Below are 20823 nucleotides of genomic sequence, written 5' to 3' on the forward strand. Positions count from 1 at the left end.
GCGTTCTACCAAAGATCGTACACTGAAGTGTACGATCTTTGGTTCTACAGTCACATCACACGCAAATCACATCATTTCACATACGGTAACACTCATTCACCACAGGAAAGTCCTTTAGTCTCCTCCAAAAATCCATCGAAAATCCCAAATTCCACTGTCAAAAGTGCAGATTCGGAACTTTTCCAAGCGCGCGCGAATTAAGTCCAGTTTTAAGAGTATTGTCTACGCGACGGGTCGCCGAAAAAGCGCTAAAAATCGAGAAATACGCCGTTTTCTTGCGGGATATTTTGCTTATAGCAAGCCGAGAGTGTGTTGATATCAAAGGTCGTATGAGTGTACGATCTTTGATGGTATCCACAAAAGCGCAAAAGAAAAACAAAATTTACGTACCCCCTAGGCAATTACCCCTATGATTAGTGTCTACGGGAATTATTCAATGCAAGGGTTAAATGCAAATGTCTACTGCACCAGTATTCGGTCACCAACGAGCGCCGCAACGTCCCTGATGCTATTTTGCACCAACAGGGTAGAGCGCGATGCATTTTCAGCGGCTTTGCACACGCATTGACATTGAGCGCGCATATCGTGCAGTGTGACTGCGACCGAGCAAATGCTCCTCCAACGAAAAAAAACAATCAATTTTAATTTGAAAAATCATCAAAATACGGGCCAGTTTGTGACGACGGAGAACGAACTTTCATAAATCCAGAAGGACATAGTCCTTCAAATAGGCCTAAACGTAAATTTCGGAATTCTTACGAACATTTGAGCAGCGAAGTCCGATCGTTTGGGAGTTTATGTTTTCGTATGGTAGCGGAAAATCGCAAAGTGAGAAACGGGAAATTTTCGGAGTGGTCACTATACCATGGGGTCAAAACTTAAAGGTCGCACAGAATTTGCAAGGGTCAACCGATTATCACCAAAATCTAATCGATTCTTTCCTGTCATTATCCAGACATCCCCTGAACATTTCGTGCAAATCCGTTTACCCGTTCTCTTGTTATCTTGTACACAAACAAACAAACAAACAAACAAACAAACAAACAAACAAACAAACAAACACACACACAAACAAACAAACAAACAAAAAAAAACAAACAAACAAACAAACATACGGAACCCTTTACATAACCCCCTGCCGATTTTCATCGGCGTGGGTAACTAGAGCAGCCTTGTATACTTACTGGTTGTGATGGTGTACTCAGGGCTTCTATCAGCTTGCCTACGATGGGTTTGACCTTTTTGTCTTCTTTGCTGAGATGACGAGCTAAGGATCCCATCAAGATAATCACACTCTGTCTCACAGTGTCATAGGATGACGAGTGTGGAGCTTCATCTAAAAACTTCTCAAAGACAGGGAGCAGGGTTCCAACATTTGGCTGAAAAAAAAAAGAAAATTGGATGCCACAACTTAGTTCTTAATCACAAGAATTTACAGCTCAAAGACAATTGCATCTTCTACAATGCTCATGATTTGAAAGTCTGTTCACAGAATTCATAACAACAAGCTGATGTTATTTGTGAAAGTAAGAATGTGTGCTATAGCATTGACACTCTGAGTTATCAATTATATGACCTAGTTTCTCAATGAAGTAACATATGATGAAATTAATTCAGTATGTGATCTGTTCAACAAAAACCTAATAAAGTCACTAGACAGCAATATCTTGAGCTTAGTACAGATAACTCTTATCACAAACATCAATACAACAAGATTTCCTTACTGTGAGACTCAGCTGGTACAACCTTATCACATACAATGTATGTCCACAGCATATATCACTCAAAATGGAGAGGAAATTAAAGGAAACACATAAGATTTCCAAAGTATAAGAGGATTTTTATCAGTAAAACTTTATATATTTCCCCTTATAGATAGACAGAATTGCGGTCCCAGGTATCTGGGTTTACCTGTGTTTTGAAATTTTCTAGAGTCTAAAAATTCCACTGACAAAAGTTTGTCCAAACTGATAGCCATAAAGCTGCTCAAAAATGATATGACAAATAACCACCAGTTAAACATAGAATGCATACCTGGTACATACGTCCTTTGTATACAGTCAGTTTTCATTACTTGTACTTCTGAGAAAACTATCATCTACAATAAAAGAGTTTAAAGAATCTGAAAAATTTGTAAGGTATGTAAAAAAAATAGAACAGTAGTGTATAGAGCAAAACAAACCTGTCCTTGTTGGTTGATTGCAGCCATGCCTGCATTTAGCATTTCTTTCTGAACCTCCCCATTACGATCTCCCAGACCAGTGGGGACCAAAAACTTGAAGAGATCAGGAATGTGACGTCTGAGGAGATGAGGAGCAATCTCAGAGAGCGCCATGGCGATGCCGCATCGAGCCTCGTACTGATCAGGAGGAGACTCAGAGATGACCCGTCCAAGGTTGTCCAGCACTGGAGGTGGGATCTGGGTCAAGGATAGAATGATGGTCAGCAAGAAATCCTCACCCACTGCACTCTCTATGACCAGTATACTTGATGTCAGCAGTTTGGACATAAATATGGGAATGATGAGAAAATTTTTTATCTACCCTTCACTGATTGGTAACAGCTCGTTATTCCGAAGCTTCGTTATTCCCTATTTCATTTTCAGATTGACAAATCTTCGGAATAACGAACCTTCGGAATAACGACACAAATGTTCGGATTAACGAACCCTTTTTCATTTTCGGATTAACAAACCTCTACAAATGTAGGTATAGGGAATTTGTGTGTTTCGGATGAACGAACCTTTGGAATAACGAACCTTCGGAATAGCGAACCTTCGGAATAACGAACAGCACCCCATTGATTTATACCTACAGTGTATTTACACACAATAGCAGTACTTTGAATGTTGACACATGGCTATGAAGACTAAACCATTATTTTAACTTGGGCTAACAAGTAACTTGGTTCTTACTTCAAAATTTCTGTGCCCACTTACCACAAGTTTTTCTCTGTATTTCTCAAAGAGTGTGTCCAAAACTTTGTCAAGCTCCTCTGGATTCTCAGCCAGCAGAGCTGAAAGTGCAGCGGCCCCACTACTCCTCACCACGGCAACATCATGGATGACATCATCCAGCAGCATGGTGCACAGAGCAGGGTTTGCTGTCATCTGACCATCAGTCCACAGTCTGGTCATAATAAACAATACAAAGGTAGAACAGAACATCTCTCACTTACCATTGTAAAATTACTTTGATCTGCAATACATCATTGCAAAATAACACAAAGAAATAATATCCACTTGACTATTAGAATATGGTCTTTAACAATCAACTGTTAATGATCCATTACTCAAACATAAGCAAAAGATTCTCACATAAAAAAAAAAGAGTGTGAAAATGTAAAATAAAAGCCCATGACTAATCAAACAGGAAATTTCCTTAACACATCAAAATGGTAACCTTGAAACCACAAGCTTCGTTGCTGTAAAAATCATGTCACAAAGACGAATAACAGGTGCATGCCTAATTAAGAACTGGATTTCATGACGTGAACACTACTACAGTATAAGCAAGACTTTGGTCAGCATGCCTCTCACAGTGTTAAAACAGAAAACATTACTCACTCGTCAGCGATAGCCTGTACCTCAGGCTCCATATCTTTCCTAGCCACCCAGACCCTTTGGGCCACCTGTAGGCCCTGGGGATCACCCCCATCCTGGCTGGGAAGGACCAGCAGCAGCTCTCGAAGACCCTGAAATCAACAGAAACAGGAAATCACTTATTCTTGTCAAGGTCTAAAGATATACACCAAAGTTTGCTCTAATCCAAACTGTACAAGATATCTGACATTTCTGTATTTGGTAAAACATTTAAACAAATCACTTTTAACCTCTTGAGGATGAATCCCGAGTATACTCGGGCAGGTGTCTATGGGAAATGCATGTAGTAGCAAAACCAGTGTGTCCTCAACGGGTTGAGTGAATAACCCTAACAAATGACATACAACCCCATATACACTTTATTTAATGTTGTATTTACACACAGGAGCATGAATTTGGACAGTCTACTGTAAGAACTTGGACTCCTTACCATTGAAATGTATCTTACATCATTTTGTGTCTGCCATTCAGGGAAGACCCAAGAGAGATATAAACATTCAACAAGGAATAAAAAGCTTCATAATATTCAAATCAATAGGACAGTTTGTTAATCAGTTACTTCACAATAACAACAAAACCAGCATCTTGCCTGCTACACACAATAAATACATTAACACTTTACAAATCCTGAGACACCATCACTCCACAAACCTTGAAACACTACATTGGCAATCTTGACCAATGACACAGCTAACATCATACAAATATTGTTAAACTACCCACTTGGACAGAAAACATTATCATAAATATAATTATAATTAATGTCTCATAATACAAAAGATATGGTACACTTATCAAACACCAAGATGTACACCAAGCCAAAGTAATTACAAACCTACAGACGAGAAATGAATGAAACACTCACCACCTCTAGACAAAAACAATATGACAAACTACATATAGCTTACAAACAAGAATCCAAATGACACACTACACACCTTGAGGGCAGCAAGGCGGACATCTACCACTGCACTAGTCATAGCCTCCAGAATGACTGTAATCTCATCCTCCTCAACCACAGCACAGCCACTGTCTCCACTAGCACTCCTACACAGCTGGATGAAGGCTTCTGATGCTAGCTGCTGCTGCTGGACTCCACTGATACCAATCAGACGAGTTAGGAGTGCCATCATGTCACGACGTGGGAGCAAGTCTGGACCATTCTGGTTATCAAGACACAGGGAATCATTGTAAGAAAACACAAGAAAACATACCAAGAGGATAACAGGACCAAGAGTAGAGGTTCTAGGTAGCCTAAGGTGCTACAGCAGTCCTGTGGGTCTCTATGACTCTACACTATCAAACTGTACATCATGCAGAACCCCTGCTTCGTGAAAGAGCTGTATACATCTACGCAACACTGGAAACTCAACAAATTCAAAATAGATGACTACTATTGATACAATATATAACAAAGAAGAGCAATCTACAATATGCAATATCAAACATTATCCTTTTCTAATTTTGATTTGTTTTCACAGTGAATTCATTACTACACTTAGACTTGGGGAAAACGTCTCTTAAACTCATTGCTAGATTTTGTTTCCTAATCAATTGACGATACTGCATGACACAGCCAACATGAACAAAACAATAGATTTTTGTAATGAAAAAAACATAAAATGAATAAAAGAGTAATATATTTTACAAACTAGCAGATAACAACAAGAGGTTGTGTCCTATAATCATACCAATGCTGGTGTGTGTGTTAGAGTTAAAAATCTAATCAAACATATTTTGGGGCTTTATTATTTTTCTCTATGAGTAATCATTAAATCCCAGAGTGCCATACCTACGCGATGCATTCCTGATTGCTCAAAACATAAATACTTTGGTATTCAATCTTTGCCAGAATGTATAATTCTAAGATATGTGTATATGGAATGGCATTATACCCATTATAAATTCTAATGGTTTAAGAGAAGCATTCATTGTGTTTACCTCATCCAAGTCATCCCCTTCTATGTCCATGCTGCTCCTAAGATTGCAGTGAGTTGCCAAGATACACAGCGCCCTCTCTAGGACCTTTTCATTTATCTTGACCATCACACCTCCGTCATACAGCACCTGGCGTAGCAGCGGGAAGGCATAGGCAAAGGACGGAGCGGGGTACACTACCGCTGAACGTTTGACTGCACTGCCAAACTCATCATCTTCATCATCATCATCAACATCGTCATCATCCCTAGGGAGTCCGTAGAGTCTGTTGATAGCGGTGGTTGTCATGGTAACAAGGTCCAAGAGGCACCAGTTTTCATCAATCTTACAAGCTGGTTTGTTCAGACGCACCATGCAGTAGGCTACTAGGTTGGCTGTATCAAAGATGTAAAGGAAATGAAATAGAGAATTAGGAATACCGATTCTCTGTAGTATTAACTCTAAAAAGGCTGGGGGTTGAATCTACCCTCCCCATGTTATTCAATGACCATTTTCCAACCAAGAAAAATTGTGCTTTTGCCTTTCATTATGTCTGAACCTGGAGTCTTGCTCAAGTTCTGAAACCAATTGTTAGAAATTTGGACTAACGGCGACTGCGCCACAGGGCAGTTTTTCAATTGTGCATGTGCCAAAAATTAAATATTTCACATGTACATGTATAACACATAAATTAGCATGCCATATGAGGAAGAATATTAAATTCAATCTGTTTAACTTGTTATTCAATTATATAATCATGTGATTCTAAAGCTTAAATATTTGTGTTAGTTCTTGCAAGGTCAGCTGGTCAAGTTCAAGGTCATAGTGTGTTGTAATACATATCTTTGGGTTTGTTTGATTTTATTTTTTGCTTTTTTTCTAAGATGAAGAGACACAAATGTATATAAGAATTGCAAAGGTGAATATAATATAAAATAATTGACCCGAATGTAACCGTATTTCTATGTTGCACTATTAGACCTTGTCGTAGTAAGTCTTTCCAACAAAAGAAATCTATTCTAATACATTTGGGCATAAATTTGCAAACTCAATTAATCATTAATTGAACTTGAATCGATTTCGCAGATCCAATTACACAGTCTTGAAGATTAAAGCCCAGGAAATATGCATGCTTCATAGCTGAGATCCCCCCCCCCACTCCATAACACTGCAAAAAAAGCTCAGTCTGATTCAGGTTAAAAGTAGTTACAAAATCTAAACAAAATTCAAAGATATCGTAAAAGTCTAAACTGGGTGGTTACAAAATCAGAGACGCAAATGAAAGCAGGAGCTCAGCAAACAATAAATACAACTCAAGGTGATTACCCAGAGATTTCTGCTCCTCTTGAAATGCACATTGCCCTATGGAGAGCAAAGCAGCAATCAGATGTTCAGCAGCCATTGGTGATGACATCAGAGTGAACATGTGACCCATGAGGGTAGGAATGTGTTGCCGGACACCCTGGGGGCTCCCTCTTACTGCTGCGCTTAGCAACAAAGTAGCTGGGTACAGTTGGTCTTTCAGCTACAAGAAAACAGGATACACATTATTACCTAAACACACAATACTTCCAAATCTCATGGTTTGCACGTTCAAACCATGTGGGTGAGGTAAGCGAGGTGCAACAAATTCAATATGATACAATCAAGCATCATGTGATCAGTAATTCACCTGATCATACCTGTCTTATGAGATAGTTGATTCCTTTTAAGTACAGATTAGAGGGCTGAAACACACATAGAGACGCCTCAAATAAAAAAGAGAGAAAAATACATGTATGATATGATACAACATGAAATGCACAAAAGATTCCGATATATAATATGAATATGTCTACACATGGATCACATCTTCATCATAAAACAAGATGACTACAGTGACAGGTCTCTCCCTTCCCAGTGATAATAAACAGCTCAATACATGAAGGGGACAGAAGAAAGATGTCAGAATCATACATGAATGGAATTGATAGATGAAAAGATGTCAGTCATAGATTACCTCTTGAAGTCTCTTTCTGATTCCTGCCTCCTTTTCTAGTTGAGCCTTCTTGGCCTCCTCCTGTTTTTTAGTCAGTTTGACCTCTGTCTTTATTCCTTTCTTGGCTCGCTCTCTCTCCATCTCCTGGTTGATGGTTGAAAGCAGACAATAATTGAAAAATAAAAACACAAGCATCACAAACTGAAGCTTTCTGAAGATCCCTCAGGAAAGTGATTGCATAAAACAAGAATCTACGCTTTTCTTCATTTCTATTCTACTTCTCTCTTGTTCAGGACAAGTGAAGGGTAAATTAATTTAGGAAAAGAACACTGCAGATGTTTAATCTCTCCTGTCTGTCTGTATTTCCTTTATTCGTTCCTCTCCTCTCTTCTGTTTTTCTCCAATGAAAGCCAACTACCACTCATCAAGAATATCATGCAGTTTGGAACTCTCAGAACATTTTATGATTTCTGATTACAGTGTAACTATAAAGCCATGCAAAATATTTGTTCACACCATTCTTTTGTAGGCATTTGCTAATTTACTGGTAGTGATGTGTTCACAGTCAAAAATGTGGTCATCTTAACTCATTGAGGATGGGCGGATTTTGCTACAACATGCATTTCCCACAGACGCTTGCCCAAGTATACTCGTGATTCATCCTAAATGATTTTTAAAAAAAGAGTTAGGACACCAAGCACGCTGAAGAGAGAAAAGACATCCTGGTTGATTACTTTACCTGTCTAAGCTCCAACTCCATAAGCTGCTCCTTGAAAGAATATGCCTTATTCTCTCTTTTCATGGAGCCCTTGTCAACTGCGTCTGCAGCCCTGCAACGAGAAATAAATATAGGCTGAATGGTACACAAATATTGCACAGGTCTGAGTGCATCAGTCCAAATTGTGTGTATTGTATAACTGTTTACCCCACAAAGGTGCAGCCAAGTGGGTTTAGACTAGAAGCCATTGTTGCTGCACACACACTATTCCTTTTGATGCACAAAAAGAAATGTGCACAATGTTTTACAGAGCAATGGACAAAGTCTGCCATAATTTTTTTTTTCACAATTTTCCGCATGACAAATCTACTGAATGTACTCCCTTTTGGCCTGACAAAGATCAATGAATCTTTTCATTATATTCAAGCCGTGCATCAAGTATGCAGAAGCTGGATTTCCTTTCTTTTTTAAAGAAATTATATTTTTTTACTTTTTTACATTGGCAAATTATTTTTTTGCAGCTCAGTGGCGATCTGTAGAATTCTAGAAAATAAACCACCACAAAAATTTCAACTCGTACTGTTCTTTCAGTTTAAAATATATTCCAGTCACTGTCAAGCAGACAAATTGTTTAATATCTCACTTCTCAATCACTGATGTGTCAAAGAGCATGCCCTCTGGTGTCTTGTAAATTGCAAATTCCTCCACAGTCACGCCAACAAATCCTGGGTTTCCTAGGACACTGATGAACTGGTTGATGAATGGAGGTAGGATGTGTTTGGGGGCAATAAAGGCAACAGTCTTCATGGCATTCTGTGCAGCCTATGGGAAGAAGAGAGAACATGTTGGGAGTTTGACATTTGTGACAGGCTGGAAAACAAAAGAAAACTAAAATCTGACATCATTCTGTTGATAACTTCATCAGTCAGCCTTCATATCAGCACTCTCTAGGTTCATCTCCCATGCAATAATTACAGCTGCATAGCACAGGATACATCATAGGACTTTACTGTCACCTTTGAACCCTGATAGGAAGACAGCAACCCAAAATCTCCTAGGCAGTGATTCCACTGACTGGCAATTCACATCTCAATGTTCAAAAGAATACTGTTGTTTTCCTAATAATGCCATCTTAAACTCTAATACTAGTACATCTGCATGTGATCTCTCATTTACACTCAAATCATCTGAATAAACTACCCTGCCTCGATACAACTATGTATCTTGACTGCTGTTTACTATTTTAAAAAATTCAAAAAATGCATAAGGCAATGTGCAAAAATGTGAACCTTCTGACTTCATAATTGGCTGATAACCTTTGTGTTTTCATCAATGCATGGTCACACATATACATTCCTAGTTTCACTTTGCTACCTTAAGTTACTCTCCAGTTACAAAACTGAGAGTATCGCAACATAAAATGATTTTGATGCTATCAACAACCCTTCAATAAACATAACTTAAACCCATGGAGGAACCCCATTTTACGTCTAGTTCTTTTACAATCAATTTTCCCTCATTCATATCAAATATTTGTCAAAAGATTTACATATTGTAAACCCATATTCTAACTTTGACCAAAGAAAAAAATAACACTGTGGTGTCACGTCTTTGTGGATTTTCATCTGTATTCCAAATGTGTAAATAAGACTCCTCTTTCAGAAAAAAAGATCCCCGATAATTAGTCTGAGACACTTCTGAAGAGTAACAAAGAGTTAATGATATCACATACAGCACAAAGAGTTAGAGAAAGATAAGAGAGAGAAAAAACTAACTGTAGACCAAGGATCTAGCCCTTTATGTCATAAGTAAACAAACCTCAAGTACATGGGAGAGAAAAACTTACTTCTGATGCCATGTGTTTCTCTAGTAGTAAGTCCAGAATGTGAGCTTGGTTGTCAGAAATAAACTCCTGAAGATCTCCAACAAGGCTGGAGGCCAAGTCTCCCCATTGAGATGGTTTAACGTCAGCTGAAAGTCAATTCAGTATCGAAACTTGAATCTTCAGGAATTCTATGACTTTAACATTGCTTCCATCACTTTTCATGTGTTGACTCAACTGTAGCTACACAGATACATAGTATTACTTTTATGGTATAAAACATGCCAATCCCATTTTTTCTCCAACATTTCCATTCCCAAAGCAATATGATATTCCCCAGCTCACAAGATTAAACAAGAAACAAATTGTTATAAATTAATGAAGTACATACACACCACTGTGTGTCTGAAGTGCTTTCAGTAACAACTACACAGTCTGGAACTGGGTTTGCTGTAATTGTTAAAGTTCAAATGTGGTTCACTGTTTCCACAAACACGACATACAATGTAATCACAAGGAGTTGGATTTGGACTATTTTTGCCTTTTCCCTGCCTTGAAATGCTACATTCATAACATTTCTAATTTGAACAAAAATTTGCAAAATTTGTTGATACAATAATATGAAAATAACATCAACTCTGTGGATGGCTGCATATGATTGATGCAAAGAGTTGATACAGTGACTGATACCAGAAGTGAAGTAGCTTGGTGTACAAATATATACGAGAAGCCTTCCTAAAGTTGGTAGTAGCTCACTTTATATCACAGGTGAATACACTAAATCTTGGTGCAGTAGTAGCTTACCTATCAAGGGATGATGACAGTCAATCAAGAGACAATCCACCACAAGTCTTACGATGTCTGATGAGTCAGGGTTGTCATCAGGTCTCAGGTTTGGTACCAGGGTCTGAAGAGCAGAGACTAGGATGTCTGGTCTGATCATCTTGGTTTCCTCTGGTGTGGCAGCCTCCATCATCACTTCTACAGGCTGCAAGACCAAGTTGGCATGGAAACACATACTGGTCAAAAGACCAATGAAGACAAATCAAACAAGATGTTGAAAGGACAAGTTCACCCTCATAAACATAAGGATTGAGAGAATGTAGCAATATTAGTAGAACACATCATTGAAAGTTTGAGGAAAATCAGACAATCCGTTCAAAAGTTATGAATTTTTGAAGTTTTTGTGTAGTAACCGCTGGATGAGAAGACTACTGCAGTGTATGAATAACTTAGATGTCACATGCGTACAACAATATAAGGAAAATATAACGAGAATTTTCACAAAATTCCATCTTTTGAAAAAAGTACATATTCCCTTGACTCGTTACCGACATATGTTAGGGGTAATATTATTCCCCCTGCTTTTAGAAAGAGACAAGTCAAGAGCTCTTTTATTATGCGAAAAAAGTGAAAATATGTTGAATTTTCTTTACATTTTCTTTATCCTGTTGTACGCATATGACTCACAAGCTGTAGTAGTCTCCTCATCCAGCGGTTCCAAAACAAAAATTTTAAAAATTCATAACTTTTGCATCGATTGTCCAATTTTCCTCAAACTTTCACTGATGTGTTCTACTAATATTGCTGCATTTTCTCAATCCTTATGTTTATGAAGGTGAACTTGTCCTTGAAGTACTGTAAAACAACGAATGTTCGGGAGCATTTTGATTTCGCGGATTTTTCTTGAGCCAAGATTTGCGAAATCAAAATGCACATGAAAGTTCTTGTCTACACTATATGCATTGAATGCAAGAGGCACTCGCGAAAAATTCATGTCGCGAAAAAGGCCGTCGGCTCCAATTCGCGAAAATTTCATGCCACGAAAATATCGTGTTTTACAGTATCTCAAATCCAAAAACTCAAAACTAACATACAACATGAATAACTAGATATATCGCTACGGCTACTGATATGCCTCCGCCATAATGCATGGTTCTCCTAATAGGTCTATAGTACAATGTCTTGACAATGTGTGATGACAGTTTCACACAATTGGCAAAATATTAAAATGACAGGTTTGACACAAATGTGCTGAATGTTCACTTTCCTAGAACTAGGTTCAATTGGATGAATGATTGAAATGTCAGAGTGCAGGTATTTGGGGAACTGATGATTTTTACTTGACTTTTGACCCTTTTATAAGTTTATGCATTGAGTAATTTTCAAGGTATTGAGAAAAAGTATAATTTCAGTATCAAATGGGAAAATAGCATTATCTAAACCTGGCCTTCGACCTTTGACCTCACAGTTCCAAAGAGAATCACTGTTAGGTTGAACATGCATAAATATGTAAGTTTCATGATGATACCTTGAGTTACTTTCGAGATATGGAGGAAAAAGTGCAATTTAGCACTTTCACTTGACCTTTTACCTTTTGACCTTTGACCTTTTGGCAAGAAACTTCCCCAAAAATATATATTGGGTAATACATGCCATACATCAAGTTTTTAAAAAAAAACCTTCAGCCTATTGCATTTTAAGGAAAGTAGTGATATTTTGAGGAGTTGACCTTGACCTTTGACCCCCTGACCTTTGACCCATGACCCCAACTTCCCTAGATAATCACTGCCCATCGGTACAAGCATATATACTAAGTTCCATGAAGATACCTTGAACCATTTGCGAGATATGGAGAAAAACATGAAATTTCAATTTTTTTCCACAAAATAAACCTGTGACCTTTGACCTTTGACCCTGTGACCCTAAAATCCACACAAAGTATTATCCCCCAAGGATATACCCTCATACCAAGTTTGATGTAAAACCACCACACGGTTCTTGAGATATCGACAAAAACAAAACGGGACGGACGGACGTACGGACGGACGTACGGACGTACGGACGGACGGACGGACGGACGGACGACCCGAAAACATAATGCCTCCGGCCACTTCGTTGCGGAGGCATAAAAATAGAACCCATCAAAGACTAGTGTGAAGCATACTCAGGCAGGTGTCGGTGAGAAATGTGTATTACAGCAAAGTCATCCTCAACAGGTTAAGCCATGACTTGTAATGTGAATAAAGGAACTTGCCTTCTGAGCTGCAAGGAGGGTCCTGAATTCCTGCAGGAGTGCTAGGGAGAGTTGGATGGTACCAGGAGCAGCAAACAGCTTCCTGAGGGTCTGTCGACACGCCTTCCTCACCTTCCATGATGAGTGGACAAGGGCAGTCACAAGAACTCTGTGGTACATCCTGAGTAACCATGACCAGAGAGGGGGCTATATCAAATCTTTCTAACACATTTTATTTGACTCTTAAGTGTGCAAAATACTTGATAATCTTCCATGGGGTGAACTTTATGCAAGTAAATTCCCTTTGTTGAATATCATAAATACACAATCTGTGGATGACAGGCTGATTCTATGATGAAATGAACTGGAAGTGTAGTGAAAGAAAGTACATGTATACGAGAACCACATATGTCTGACCAATATGTGAAAATGTCACCTGAAACTCATTTTCTTTAATACCAAAGGAATAAGAACACCTGAATGCAAGACTAGATTTTTTTTTAAATTCTCAGCGTTTTTACTTTTGACATAGATGTCAATAAATTTATAACTGAAATCCTGTTGAGTACTAAGGTATCAATAAAGAACAGAAAATGACATCCACTGAGGCCTAGGAAGGAAATGTCACAGTGTGTTAGCAACTGTAAAGTTTAGACATTCTGTCAGTGCAAGAAAACTATGTTTAAACATATCACAACTCTCCAAAAACACTTACTTCTCTGCTCCTGCCTTCAAACGTCGTGAATGTTCTGCCAAAAGTCTCTCCGTTAGTTCCACTAGCGTGAGTACAGCTGCAGAACAAATCATGAAATTTACAATTTCTTGAAATAAACAATTTATTACTATAAAAAAAAAGACATTTGACATGAGACATACTTATTTTGAGAACTATTCCCTCTCATCAGCATCATGCAAACCACAAGAACAGGTTTTTGTTATTGTCCAGCTGGCAAAGCGCACACTGACTCAACAAATATATGGGGTGAAACAAACCCAAATATTACAGAGACTAACAACTGATACAGAACAAACCACAAGATGAAAAAAACAAAATGGGATTTACAACAAAAAACAAGGCAGACAAAACATGATACAAACCATAAAGTTTCCAGCATACATGTATTACATTTGAACAACATCAAAACATTTTATACTTTTCTGACGTCATTCAAGGACCAAGTACAAGTACAAGTAATTCCATTTCCATTACCTGTAACATACTATAAATCTAGAAAAATTACCCTGGGAGCCATAGAGGCTTTGACTCAGGTGAGCTAAAACATGGGTGAGTTCATCATTAGTTCATCAAGATGGGCCTGTAAATTCCAAACCTTGCATTGATCTTAAACAGCCACAAGTCACTTAATCTAGGATACTTAAGTTGCTCAACCCACACTTTACATACACTACAAGCAAAATATGAATTATCGGCTCATTAAATCTGCTACAAACTTTACATCCCATTCACACTATCTACGTATCATCCACATTCAGCTCAAATTACAAAGAAAAAAATAAAATCATTGCTCAAAACCCATAAAGCCCCATTAAAGATGTAGATGTCATTAAGATTAGAATGACTTCAATGTAACCCTAGTAGATATTGCAGCAATGCCAAGCTATCAAATCTTAAAACATATCTTTGTAGCTGTTGTTCTATACAGCTGGACTTGGAGCATTAACTGTAGTCTCTTTTCAGACTCGATACTCACCATCTTCTGAAGCTGCTACCAGAAACTTCTCTGATGTGAATAGTTGTTTCTTTTCATCCAAGATGACAGGCCACAGGAAAGCAATCTTATTCTCTACAAGAATTGAAAAAGATTCACTTCAAAGTACAGAAAGCTCTGGAATCACCCCATATCAAGATAAGTTCTGACCTGAGTTTTCACTAATGGACAAGCTATCACAAATTATCTTGGCTTCACACCTTCAGTAATTAGTTTCCTAAAACATATTGAATTTTAAAAAAACATGAATATGGTATAAGTAGGAATATATGTATTAAGCAATACCTGTAATATGTTTATTGCATTTTATCTGGAATAATTTTATCAGTAAGCAGCAAAATGTAGGAAAAAATATCCCTGAAGAACAAAATACAGGATGACACTATTTGTCATCAGAACTATTAAACAGAAAAGGGCGTAATGCCTTATCTTCGCACCATTCACTCCTAGCATGTCTACATGTCATGTTTGCTATGACAACGCATGGCATGTCCACATATACAACACTTGAGGGTAAAAATGTATTCATTTAGCAACCACTATTGGTGCAGGATGTTATTCCTGACTTCCAGGGATTTCTCTGTAAATCAATTAAGAATGCAAGAGTGACATGAGAAGTCTTCTTTGAAAAAAAAAAAACAAACAAACAAACCAGCAAATTTCTTATTTGATAAAGTGGCAGAGACGAGGAGTTGAGGACCATCCCGGTCTGGTCAACTCACCTGCTTCAACATCTGATGACAACAATCTCATCAAGAGACAGGCTGCTGACAGGCCCTCTGTTACCATGGCAACCTGGTTGGGTTGCTGATGTGCTCTTTCCAGGGAGGACTTGAGGAGAGGGATGATCTCAATGCCATGGACGAGGGTGTCACCTACAGTCAGAGAAGTGACATGGAAATAAGACAGTGAAAGACATGTGTACTTCATCAGAGTTGACACCCACTTTAGATTAACCTGACATCAGGGTCAAACAAACACTTCAAACCCCTAGTGAAAGGGGAAAAAAAAAATCATAATGCATGTATGTGAATCAGATAATTGGCCTGAAATGTTGTGTGGACATGACAGAGTTGTGTACATGTATGTTTGTATGTGTGTAGGGATGTGCATGAGTTTATTTGTATCATATAAACAGTCACTTAAATTTTTCCTATCCATTCTTGGCCGAGACAATGACCATTTTACAAGTCATTCAGCCACACTGAGTTGAAAACTAATTGTCATGTATCACTGTGTAACGTCAGATCTGGTAAACTTTGCAGAGCCACAATTTCAAAATGCCTTTGTATATTGTACAAGACCAGTTTGTCACTCGTTCTACCAGAGTTAATGACAAGAGAGGTACCTGTACTGTCTTGACTCAGCTTATACATTGATGACTGATAATAATGATCATTCATGGAAATAATGGACACTGACCAGCTGGTGTAGCTGAATATTGGCTAACCAGCCATCTTCTCAGATGGAAAATTAAACAATGCTCTGTAACTCACTCTTTTGACTTGTGCATCATCTAACCAATATGTTACAACTACTAAGTGTCTCTTTAATCCATGTCACAAGGTGTCCACACTACAATGTGTAAAAGTATTTATCTAAATGACATTCGTACACTGCACTATGACTTCTCAGAATAAAGCACTTGAATCCTGACTCTTAGCTTGCCAAGTCATATGTATTAAGTCTTTCTTCTTTGCCGTGTGATTCTTCTGTGAAGCTGGAAATCATGAAACCAGTGCCTTATCGAGTATTCAACAGCACTTTAATAACTCATTCTTCCCTCTTGTATGACATCACAATGTAACTCTTTGTGTTGAGTGACTATGATTACCTTTGAGTGTGGCCAGCATGACAGTGATACAACCATTCCTGCTTCCAGCAGTCGACTGTTTCTGAGTCATTGCTTTTTGGAACCAGGCTAGAAGCTTTGGGGGCAGGTCAGTAGATGTCTTGGCACACCACTTAGACATCATAGAGAGGCCATGTATCAAGGTACCTTCATGGGCTGGCAGGGGGAGAAGAATGGCACAATGTAAATTATGCAAGGCTCAAAAACAACACAGGCAAAAACTACACTACTTATGACATTTATTCCTCCATATTCCACTCAATCTGACTTGTGAAAGTCTACCTAGTACCCTAAATTTATGGCAAACAAACAAATGACTCTATTCAAGAGCAGGGAAAAGCTGGGGTCTTACATAAGGATGAAGACATTACACACAAAAAAAGGAATTGAACAGAAAATTGTACATCATACTTTGAATTTTGAGGTGTATTGAAATTTTTTATTTCTGGACAAAAGCAAAGGCAGCTCAGCAGAAACAATACTGAGGAAAGTGAATCTACTCTATGATATTTAATTGTAACTCATAGTAATGCAAAGCAAAGTGGCTAGATCAACTAACCCTAGGGGATATTCTGAATGATTCTGTAAAGTACCTTCTTGCTGTAGGTATGGTATAAACAGGCTCACTGTGGTTGAGACCAATGTCTGCACTGAGTTGACTCCACTGACTCCATTAGAGCTGAGAGCACCAATCCCAGACAAGACACCAGCTCTCTCTGTCACCACAGTCAGCTTTCCTTCAGAACCTTTCACCAAGGCAACATTTTATTCATTACATGATGAATCAATGCAAGTATAAACTTTGTCTACATGGCAATGCATCAAATGACTCATGTTAGAATAGGGTACTATGACAGATCATGTTCTCATACTCTCAAATGCATAATTCTAGTGCTCTAAAAGAATTCTTATTTGCAATGCATTACAAAGTACACATGAAATTTCATATTACAGCATTACATTGCTTGAAAATTAGATAGAGAAACCATGCATGTATCTCACCTTGATCTCGTGTGTTCTAACACAAGTCAAGTTAGCTAACTGAAAACATTTACAGAACGCATCGCATAACACAACACATTTGTTTGTAGAGTTTCAACATCAGGTCATCAAAACATTTTCAAGATGATGGATATTTCCTGTCATACAAATATAATTATATATGTATATTTTGTCTGAGGTATCTACAAAATGACCAAACCATGGTGTGAGCAGCAATTCTAAAGAGAAGTCAGAAATACAGCAGCACTGAAGGATTCAATGCTGCCCTCTAGTGACACTTACCTCCCAGGACAGCAAAGAAGTGTTTACAGAGAGACTCCACAGCGCTAGGGTCACTGCACTGAGCTGCTAGGTTGGCACTGGCTGCCACCGCCTCCTGGCGTAACAACTCGTCTTTAGCATGAAGTTGGACTGGTGGGAGAAGAGATAGCATGCAAAGCAATGATACACACACAGATTTTTGAGACAAGAGTACACCACGGACAGCTGAGAGAGATGAAATGAGTGACTCAAAAAGAACAATGGAAAATTAATCCTGTGATGTAGAAGATAACTAGTGCAGTAATTTACACATACAAAGTGTGAACACTGAGTGGGGAGAATAACGCCATGATTAGTGGCTTGTGAAGAAAAATTACAGAACTGGAGATCGAAGGATGGAATATTGCACATAAAATAGTAATTTATCTTTGAAAATCTACATGTCCAATGTTGAAAACACAGTAATTGATTTTAAAAAAATACTTGAAACAGTCAGAAAATTTGGAGCTTACATTGATCTACATTGTACCAATTCATGTCTAACAGGTCTGGCCTTAAAACAACTAAAACACCACAGGCAAGTTACCATTTTGTATGTAATGAGAGAAGTTAACATCTTTTAATGGCAATCACGCAAACAAAACTCTTCTGTGAAGTTATAACTGCCCCATTACTATGGAGTGTTCAACTCAATCATGTTTTATATTATCAGTTACTTCACTTTCTTCAACAAAGTTTCATCAAAACATGATTACATCAGGTTATCTATGGATCAAAACATACATTTACTAGTCAGACTCTACTAGCATTCTTTCTGTTATGCTAAATGTTCATCTCTTGGAGAAAAGGAAAGGCCCCAGTAAATAGTCTTGTGGGCTTTTTTATTACAGAATAGAGGTTATGAATTGTACATGACGACATCTGACAAACAATCTTAATGCCTACCCTTGTTGTCAAATTACCATTAACAAAAGATACAAAGATCAAATGTAATAATCACATTAAAAGAGATATGAGCATACTAAAGTCAGATAGAGCATAGTGTATACAGGTCATATTGATCCATGTTCTCTTACAGATCAAATAGTGCTCAACCTATCCAAATCTAAATAATTCCAAAAAACAAACTCTGATGCTGTCTACACACATTGTCATTGTACAGTCAAATTGAATGACGCAAAGATTCTTATGTTTGTATGGCACACAAGAAAGGAAATCAGGAGAACTGAATGAACGTACAGCTACCATACTTACTTGCTATGTTTTTTCCCAGATCTGTGACATACTGACTGAGGTCAATAGACAGGCCAGCTAATGTCAAACTCACAGCTAAGAAAAGAAAGGAGAGTGCATTATTTAATACTCATAAATATGATAGGAGAGTACATTGTTTAATACTCAAAGATATGAAAAGATATCAAATGTTTCCACACATATCTCATGTTGTCACTCCTATCTCTAAGTAAGACTTGTCTCTAATCCTAGCTTTATGTGTCAGATGTGACCGTGGTAACAAAACTGTACTAACATGAATGAATTAGCAGCTCTGACTATCCTTATAGAATAATGGTTTGATATAGCTTGAAATCATTGGTAACATTTATAGATTTGCTCATACAGATAGCACAAATAACTTTTTGTGAAGTCAGCAAACTACAGACCCTTGCCTGGAGGTACACTATGTTAGGTTATTTTGATCGTCTTTCCTTTAGGTCAAACAATGGGTAAAAATCAAAACGTGTGGAATAAAAAAGCCAAGAATCATCAGCTGTCCACAATGCAGTGCTCTTCAGATTTTACACACCTTCCACCACATTCTCAGGGCTACGCAGCATTGCCTTCTGAATGGCAGGTAAGATGCTCTCTTCAAAATCTTTGTGGGACAGGTGCTGCAGCAGCCAGCGACTCACATCCTGACATGGAAAGTATAGCAGCAATAATTTAGGAATATACTCAGAAAGAACTCTAGAATTATCATGCATGGTACTGATGAAAACTGAGACTGAGGAGAGAGGGACAATCTTTCTGAAATCATGACAAAAACAAAATTTAAGGAGACATCTTTTTCTCTGACAATGACAACATGAATAAAGTTACACTTCTAAACTTTGTCATCTTAACACTCCTATTACATGAAATATGTTCAGATCTGCAATTGGTTTTGATACTGAGGACACAGAATAGGTAGCACAAAATAACTCTTGCATGACATTGTGACAACTTCTACCAATAAAGTCTTGTTTAAAAATCTTGACATTATCTATGATTCCTCCTACAAAAGGCAGGCTACTCCGACACTCACCACACTATGAGCAGCTGGCTTGATCTTTCCATTGAACACGGTCTTGATGTATACATTCATCAGTGCTGCTTTGTGGTTTGCAATGGATGCTGTCATCTTGTTCTCTGTAGCATACTTCATGAGCATGGCGAGGAGGCAGAGTGAGCGACTGGAGGGATCGATCTCAGTAACAGTCTTCACACAGCTCTCCCATACACCATCAATCTGACACAAGTGTGAACCAAACACAAAATCAGTAAAGACACAGCACACATAATTATCATTATAATGCTTTCAACTCTGTATAAAATTTAGCTTGTAGCATTCAGGTAATATTAATGGCACGCCCATAGAGGGCGACAAAACAGACTGGTGCACCCGGGCTTGAACTGCATAGACGCCGTTGAGAGCGGTAATTATCCAGTTCAAGCCCGGGTGAACCAGTTTGTTTTGTCGCCCTCTATGGGCGCGCCATCGTTAAATCAAATGTTGAAGGAAACATCCTCCCCCAAACAATTGCCAAAGGGATCCTGCATGCCTGTCAGGATAGTATTTAACTCATCAGCTTCATACCACGGCCACTGTTTGAACAGCTACTGGATGAAAGGCCCAGATCTCCTAAATAGTTTGTTTGGAGTCCTAGTG

The 20823-nt window shown here is 38.2% G+C and overlaps 1 protein-coding gene across 1 annotated transcript in view; it reads right to left on the reverse strand.

Moving 5' to 3' along the window:
• The window catches only part of LOC139711209 (stalled ribosome sensor GCN1-like), a 48223-nt gene that overhangs the window by 22810 nt on the left and 4590 nt on the right, over window positions 1–20823 (reverse strand). Inside the window, exons 6-27 of the mRNA XM_071623128.1 lie at window positions 20200–20403; window positions 19702–19810; window positions 19152–19226; window positions 17919–18047; window positions 17228–17380; window positions 16617–16790; window positions 15505–15657; window positions 14765–14857; window positions 13768–13843; window positions 13074–13233; window positions 10841–11024; window positions 10061–10185; window positions 8858–9036; window positions 8236–8326; window positions 7518–7640; window positions 6845–7043; window positions 5543–5913; window positions 4540–4764; window positions 3566–3693; window positions 2939–3128; window positions 2183–2419; window positions 1185–1379 (exon numbers count right to left, since the gene is read on the reverse strand). Coding sequence (XP_071479229.1) covers window positions 1185–1379; window positions 2183–2419; window positions 2939–3128; window positions 3566–3693; window positions 4540–4764; window positions 5543–5913; window positions 6845–7043; window positions 7518–7640; window positions 8236–8326; window positions 8858–9036; window positions 10061–10185; window positions 10841–11024; window positions 13074–13233; window positions 13768–13843; window positions 14765–14857; window positions 15505–15657; window positions 16617–16790; window positions 17228–17380; window positions 17919–18047; window positions 19152–19226; window positions 19702–19810; window positions 20200–20403 — 3573 coding nt within the window. The remainder of the gene's footprint in view (window positions 1–1184; window positions 1380–2182; window positions 2420–2938; window positions 3129–3565; window positions 3694–4539; window positions 4765–5542; window positions 5914–6844; window positions 7044–7517; window positions 7641–8235; window positions 8327–8857; window positions 9037–10060; window positions 10186–10840; window positions 11025–13073; window positions 13234–13767; window positions 13844–14764; window positions 14858–15504; window positions 15658–16616; window positions 16791–17227; window positions 17381–17918; window positions 18048–19151; window positions 19227–19701; window positions 19811–20199; window positions 20404–20823) is intronic.

Source organism: Diadema antillarum, unplaced genomic scaffold (assembly GCF_040938485.1).
Source record: "Diadema antillarum isolate AM-2024a unplaced genomic scaffold, OU_Dant_1.0 seq00001626_RagTag, whole genome shotgun sequence".
NCBI classification, from domain to species: Eukaryota; Metazoa; Echinodermata; class Echinoidea; order Diadematoida; family Diadematidae; genus Diadema; species Diadema antillarum.